Below are 8,168 nucleotides of genomic sequence, written 5' to 3' on the forward strand. Positions count from 1 at the left end.
TCAACGTCTACAACCGTTGAAATGATCTTTCGGGATATTATCAGTTTCCCCTCCCCTAAGCTAGAGTGGCGATTTTCAAAGCCATATGAATTCCAAGGTTGGAGTTACCTGCAGCTGTTCTGGACTTCCCTGCTGAATTCGTTGTGTTTACGAATGTTCTTTCTTCGACTGACTCGACCTTCGTGTGACAATGTATCAATAACGAGCCGTACAACTCCAGTGAAAATCACCTGGTTGTGTTGGATGATATTACTCGACCTAACCCATGGCGCCATACCTCAGCCGGAGACAACCCTGCTGATCGCAGGTTATGTGAACTATGTAGCTTTCAGTCTGCATCATAATGGCTACCAGTGTGGTTTTGGAATGGCACATTTTGCTTCAGTTGGCTGTTTGGGTTGAAGAGATATGAAACTTACCGGTTTGTTATTTATGGACGTCCAGTAAGTCCTGGACACGTCCAGCACAGTGAATTCTTCCACCCTCCTCAGATGCCGATCTAAAACATGAAAGTTTGATAAATATAGAGAGTACATATAATGCTGAGGAGATATTGGTTGGCTGATTTCTACACGTCACGAGATCAATGCCAGGGTAATCAATTTATGTGTTTCAACTGATTTTCTGCGCTTAATTTGGGCAGGTTTTGTTTTGGTCAGCAGCGTCCCGCATATCGCTAAAACCATGGTATTTAATTTCCGAAATAGGATTGAGCGGAAGGTGGCCGGTCGATCGGGTGGCATGAATATAGCGCATATCCGCCTGTGGACAATGAAGGATTGTGATTTATACTTTGACTCGGTGGCCTTACTGACATCATTTGGACTACATACTCTGAGGTGTGCTCCACTACACTTTCCACTTGGCATCTGATAATGTAATTGTCTCCGCAGCTTCAGAAATGCTCTTAGATAACCTGAGGGGCAGATAGAATTGGCAACCCAGGCAAAGGACTTTGCAGAGCAAATCCTTTGGTGATCGGCATCAACCTGGATAAACTTCTTGCAGCACAGTTCTTTCAAGAATTACTCTTCTTGCGTTATTTAATCAGGGATGCATGATCCGCGCTCTCTGTAGAGGAAAGTCTTTATCAGTCCGCTCTTACGAGCTACTGGAGTGCAACTGTAGAACTGCAAGTTGCGACCATTTCACATGTTCTTGCAGCAAGTGGAATGCTGTGGTGCCTCTCAGTAAACCTGTGAATAAGTAAATCGAGGAAGTGTAGGCTTTCGTTTGTTTCAAATTCCGATGTAACACAGAAGATAAGGTGGTTAAAATTAAGGATATCTAGAAGGGAATCAAAGTGCCTTATATGAGTGATAACGAAAACAAATTGTCTACGCAACACGAAATATAAAATTACACTGATAGTCTGTTGTTGACTCACGCTCAGAAAGTTATTTGTTAATACTGAGCCTAAATGGCAGCCTACAGTAGCACTGACTAGTTTATATACATATGGGTTGACGAACATGTTTTCGGCAAGGTCTTTTCAAGTCATGCAATTGCAAAGGTTAAGAGAGCGGTATTAAACATATTTGAATGAGTATGGTGCAAATGGACAGGGAATCGAGTGAGATGACATTGGCTACCTATCAAAGAGCAATTAGTTCAGGTCACCAATAGGATGAATTGAGCTAGTCAGCTCGGGGGGGTGTTGTAGTTGTGTGTTCCGCACAAGGTGCATGTGTGAGGGGAGGTGAGTTGGACCATGGTAAGTAGAACACACGAACAAAGCGTTTTTGCCGACAAAGGATCGGGTCACGATGTATAAAATGGCGATAGCTTCAGCCACTGCAATAATGCTCTGCTGTACTGATCTGGGTTGATTAACCGGCGCTTGTAAACAGCGCGGAAACTTTGGCTGGGTATCACGTTGTGTGAAGTGTCAGCTAAATGTTGTACTACAGAGCTGGTTATCGTCCTCCTAGTTCCAGAAGCTAGCCAGGGTGGATTGTGTTCCTTCATTCTTTGGCTGAGTTGCCTAGTCATGCGTCCGATGTATTCGCTGCACAGCAGCAAGAGAATGAGTATACTAACATATTTTGGGCGTGGACAGGCACTCTATCCTTAAGATTCAAGGGGTACAAACGATTGCTGGTGAACCAGGTTCGGAGTTTTGCGGCCGGGAAAACTTTGTTCGGACTGGTGGAAAGTCATCTGTTACCATGGTCCAACTCACCTCCCCTCACACATGCACCTTGTGCGGAACACACAACTACAACACCCCCCGAGCTGACTAGCTCAAGTCATCCTATTGGTGACCTGAACTAATTGTTCTTTGATAGGTAGCCAATGTCATCTCACTCGATTCCCTGTCTATTTGAACCATACTCATTCAAATATGTTTAATACCACTCTCTTAACCTTTGCAATTGTATGACTTGAAAAGACCTTGCCGAAAACATGTTCGTCAACTCGTATGTGTTCTTATTATAAATGGGAATTTTCGGAATAGTTTATATACCTTTTCCTCGGATTCAAATCCAATTTTCCTTGTGCAGAGTGAAATAAGTTATTTAACGTAGCCACACAGAGCCATAGATTCACATTCTACGTTGAAAATTGTTTATACTGTGACCGAGCTATGTCTCATACGAACAATCAGATTTGTTCTGCATAAAAGTGGGCATGGGCTGTCTATTCTTTCCGCCCATCATGTTATTCACGACAGTGGAAGAAACTATACAAATGCGCATGGACTGTCACGAACGAAAAATCATGATTGAGTCAGTTGATTATACCGCTGTCCGTTCAGAGAGTTTAGGAACTGCTACGGGATTACATGTGTTGGTAACACAATGTGATGCTGATGCATATTCCCTCGCCATAATCTCAGCCCTACATGTCATCGGTTGTGATGTCGACTTTTTGGTTCACCAACCGATGATCATCTCTTATCGAGGGATCTGCTTTAATCAATCCGCTAAGGCTGTTATTGGACTGGGACTTCCTAAGGTCGCAGTTAGTGACTTGTAGTTGCTTACCATGGTGGGCTATCTGCGTACTTATGACACTTTTATGCGTGGCAAATGGCGTTGAATGCACATTTTAGCCATTTAATCTCACACCAGACCCAATATGACGGACACTTTGTGCCTGATGTGCGAGTCTAGACTGTGCTAGCGCCTACCGTGCCTTGAAGAGCATTCAGCATTGTTTGTCCCTTTTTCGGTTGTTGGTCTTTAGACGCGTGTTTCCGTACCAAAATCTTTACATACCTTGGGATTCACCTCATCAGACTGAAACTGTTCTTGGCATGATTTCGAATGAGACGTTTCTCACTTCTCTCCCATATTCCCCTGTTACTCTTTCGCATTCATCGCTTTCATTCACTTTTTATGTTTGTGGCCATGCTCTTCAAAAATAAATGATAATAGAGAGAAAGCGCACGAATAACGAAGCGCTGCCTATTTCCTCCCCCCCACAGAGGCCATCGTGGTAATGCCCGGAGGCATATAGGGTATATCTGGAAGATCCCCAGTTGCATCCTCCGTGAGAAAACATGAGTAACGAAATTTCCATTACTGCACTTGTTGAAGGTAAGACGATATTCTATTTCCCACCTATGGTTACTCCGATTTCGGGCTATTCATTGAATCTGGATTCTAACCCCAACAATCGGCTACTTCGATTTGGCGCAGGCGGTATACCGCTCCGTCAGTATCATTCTAAATGGAAAGAATAACCACACTTAAAATCAATGTTTTGGCTGCAATGGACATGAAAATATCTATAGAGGCTGAAAACACGACAGCGCTGGATAACGGAAGGTAGAACGTTAGACAGCGGTGCTGTGGTTTTGGTTGTATCGGGCAAGGGACTCCTGATCCCTTGCTATAATCGAACACCGTCGCCGCAAAAATGAAGGTCTGGTGCAAAGTTTGGTCATCAGGACAAACGGTGGGACAGTCAGAACATAGATTTGGTGAATGCATCCTTTACACGGAACGCATAGCCAGGCAGAGCTAAGTGGACATTGGCTCTCCTCAAGTGACATATGGGTCTTTGTTTCTGTCCCACAGAGGGCAACCATTGTCAAGTAGCCGATTGGAGGGTGTTGTTTAGGTAAGAAACCGGACAAAGCACTAGGAATGAAGATGTGTACAGTGTGAAAGAGGTTGAAGGGAGTGGTGTACTGAGTGCGAAGAATTGCTGTGAAAGTTTTCTACGAAAATCAGTCTTCCATGTTAGCGAAACACACCCATTTGCGAACAAATTTGGTTTTGCGAGAGATTGACCTAGAACTCAGTTGAATCTTTCGTTTGTGATACCTCAAGGCAACTAAATGTGCTGCACCAGGCCGCCTCATGTTTCGGTCGCTACGAGATTCGAGATATCGCGATATACATACTCGTAATGCGCTACTTATAAGGTTTCTGAAAATTCTTCGACAGATCACGACCGGTTTCACTCTTGTTGGGGCTAATCAGGTAGGCGCAGTTCCCGAATTTCCGTCAACGTTATGTTCTACTTGAAACTTGGGGACTGAGCAAACCCGATGAGCTCCAAGAATGGCGAAACCGGCTGTGGGCTGCCAAAGAATTTTTGGCAACCTTATGAGTAGTGCACTACAGGTACTCTTCTATGCGCTTTATTTTTTTACCTTTATTATTCTTTGACCATGTTGTTTGTTTAAGTGTCGGTTTTGACGGTTTGTCTGAGTGACAAAGTTTGGCTAATGTTACCTTGATGTTAATCTTCTGGTATCACCAGTGATCTAACATTTAGTTTATTACTTCGGATAAAACGTCACTCACATTAACTCTGTGATACTATTCTACATCTTCCCTACATTTTCAGTACTGATTACTACAACTGTGGTATTCTTGTTGTTGATGTATCTGACATTCCTTTCAATGGCGAAATTGAGTTTTGTGGTTTCGATCCTAATTTACCTAGATAACCGGGTAATTTGGGATGCGCGTAAATCACCCATAATTCGATACAGACAAGTTTTTTAAAAGAACTCAGGCACCCAAAAGACGAATGATGACGATATGATAGTAACATTATAATATAATATAATGCAATTCTATAACAGTATAAGTTGGGAAGCGGGCAACTCTATGTATTCAGGCCTATCCAATTGACCTTCATTGTAGCGCACATGAACGAGGCTAGTGTGGTTCTCAAGGTCAACAGAATAGTCCGTGTATTGTATCGGCCACAATATTGCATCTTACCTTGTCAGTGATTTGATGGCTCCACATTATTTTCTCTGTGACAATCCTTTGTTTAGAAAATAACGGTATCACAAAGCTACAACCTTGAACTGGTTTTGAGGGATGCGTATTAACTCTAGAGGATCTAATAGAGGACATCCTATGCAGATGTCCACATGTAGTAAAGTACTTCCGCTTTGGACGCCAAAGTTGTCACCAATTCGGTAATTTCAATATTACACTAATAAATGAGCTCTCTTAGCCCTGTTTCCAGCCCCAGAGCATAGCGCCGTGCCGAATCCAAACAGCGAGGATTTGCAGCATACCCATATCGGGGATGCTTGCACACCCTGTGGGAGAGAATGTGAGATGCCACCTCACGTGCAGCTAGGATGTTGATTGCTCCCTTAATGAAACGAATACTTGAAATTTGGCTGCCTGCCAAGATGGTCGTTGTCCGTGTATGACCAAATGTTCCGCCCTGTGTTCTCGAGATTTCTTCAGACAGTTCATTTTGGGCGTGATGCGCATGCCAGCCAACCTTCATCCTTCACACAGCAAAAAACTCATATGTCCGTGATAAGCCGATCATACGTCGAACTCTAGTGGAGTTGAATATCACAAGTGTTTTCGGCAGGATTTCGGTAATGTAAACTTTGGCTGGGTGTGCAATTTCTTTTTGCGACATCGTCTTTGTTCGAGTTCCTTGTGTCTTGCCCTTTCTATCGACCCTGATTTTTACTTCGGCGATTCGTTTCGATGATAACTGAAACATTGTCACCACCAACAGTGCGATTCCGTTTCGTATTAGTTCATGTTTCAGAGGCAACGTGTCCCCATTTATAAGCTGCTCGGCAATGTTTTCAGATCAGATAACCAACTTTCATGCTTCAGATAGTCGATGGATCCCGCAGTGCTTTGCTGGCATGCGTGACCATTTCTGGGTCACCGTTGCGCAACAGCAGGCACGACGATCTTTTTGCCACTGGTTACTTTTCAATTCAGTTGAGGTGTATCGTCAACAAAATCACCCAAAAACTGCTATTTTTAGCGTGACTCGCAATGGTATGAACCCTCGTGCCTGGTTATATTGTATGCTGGGTAAAAACTCATCAGGAGAATAAGAGCGAGGCGGGGCATAAGATGAAAGACCTTTATACAAAATGTTACAAAACTAACACCTCTTAACAGGTGTCGTTATTTCATACATGTGCAAGTCTACACGGTGTTGATTTGTTGGGCAACGGGTGGACACATTTCTGTCGCCTGTTGTACTAAAATTAGTGTCACAGGTTTCGGATAATGCGAGACTGACCTTTTGGTCAAACTAGTGCATGCCTTTGTTCCATTTGTGAGCTTGTAAATACACTACCATTTAGAGTGGTCAATATGGCACAGTAGACAGTCACAATGGCAGTCTCAGTTATTTCCAATGAACTTGCTCACTGGTATGCAAATTTAATTGGATTTTTAGGACAGCATTAAAAAAGTAACATATAACAGGCAGGCTATACCTATGGCTGCCATATCACGCGATCATCGGAAAGAAAGATTCTGTATTCTAGACCTCGATGACTCGAACGGCTACGAATTCAATTCGGAAAATAGAAAAAATTTTGACATGTGGAGAGACAATACAGGGAAGATTGGATTTGAGGCATCTTACTCCCACACTGGTTTGATCAATCTGCATGTCAGTTCTATTTGCCAAGGACTGGCAGCTGGACTAGAATACTCAAATGGAGGAAAACATCAGTTTACCGAACTAAGGGGCAGCAAACCCCTGGGGACAAAGCAGTCAGCTTTTTGGAATGTGAGCTGCACAGGTCAAGGATAGAGCTAGTGGAGTTCTGACCAATCAATCGGGGCAGCGGAGTCCGAGTTGAAGCCTCATATTGACATTGACTGTTTAGAACACTGGTTACCATGTCAACCAGCACAACGGGACAAACAAAAGACTACCTATAGTCCAGTTCAACCATAAATGATAACATTTATACGACACTTGAACAACTCCGTCACAATTGAACAACATTGACTGACCCACCACTGAGGAAGGTTGCACTGGTTTGAAGGCTTTCTTACTAGAGAAGGAACCCGGATGTTCGAAACATGACGTTAGACGTTAGCCACTGGACTGAACGGTCGGGGGACAAATAGGCATTGGAGTAAGTGTCATTAGGAGGACCATAATCCCAAATATACGCGAAATTATAATGTCAACAAAATAGGACTTTTTGTGGGGTCCACTGGTATTGATACCACAATTATGAGTACTCTAGCAACCACAGATCCTAAAAGAATGTCCACAACTGTGGTGGTAAGAAACATTTTCAAAAACCAGCTAAATGGGCTGGAATGGGAATCTGATTCCCGCAGCTCCAATTGATGTTAAGTAGTAAACTCAAAAACGCCACCAGCTGTAAACAAGGGTTGTGGTTCAGTTTTTCCAACTGGCCCGTGATTGTTAATTTGCGCGGCACGTTTTACGGACGAAAAGTATGTGGTGAGATATTGGTAGCTTAAGTGGACGCTGATTCGATTGCTATTGGTCTGTTCGCCAAGCGGTTTGCCTTGCGAAGCGTTCGTTACCTTTCAGGAAAATATCGCGAGAAAGTGGGGATTTCCTTCACTTCTGCTCGCGTTTTTGTGGTACTTATGAGATATTTCAGGAGTGTTCCTCATTGGACTCATTTGTTTCAGTATTCTTTGTGCTTTGTTTCCACTGATCCGTGTGTTTTTCTGTTGTGTCACACTTCGATCTGTCTACCTAAATTTTGCTTGATTTGCATGAGATCTGATTTTTTAAATTTGGACTTGATTCTGGATTTTGAGTGATTCATACGGCATCCTACTGTTTCTGTTGAGGTTCCCGATACGGAACTTTGAGTGACGCGTAGGTTCCACAATCCCGAATATCGAAGGGAAGAAATGGATTCGTAATTCTACGTAACTATTCACACAAGGGCAAGCGAATGGGTACAACAAACATCAGTTGTTCCT

At 43.2% G+C, this 8,168-nt stretch overlaps 1 protein-coding gene across 1 annotated transcript in view; it reads left to right on the forward strand.

Moving 5' to 3' along the window:
* Nucleotides 1-6,681: 6,681 nt before the first annotated feature.
* T265_06253 (hypothetical protein) overlaps nt 6,682-8,168 on the forward strand; it is a gene marked incomplete at both ends in the record, with an annotated part of 3,838 nt that continues 2,351 nt past the window's right edge. The window contains one exon of the mRNA XM_009171463.1: nt 6,682-6,978. Coding sequence (XP_009169727.1) covers nt 6,682-6,978 — 297 coding nt within the window. The remainder of the gene's footprint in view (nt 6,979-8,168) is intronic.

The sequence above is a fragment of the Opisthorchis viverrini genome, assembly GCF_000715545.1.
Source record: "Opisthorchis viverrini unplaced genomic scaffold opera_v5_129, whole genome shotgun sequence".
NCBI lineage: Eukaryota > Metazoa > Platyhelminthes > Trematoda > Opisthorchiida > Opisthorchiidae > Opisthorchis > Opisthorchis viverrini.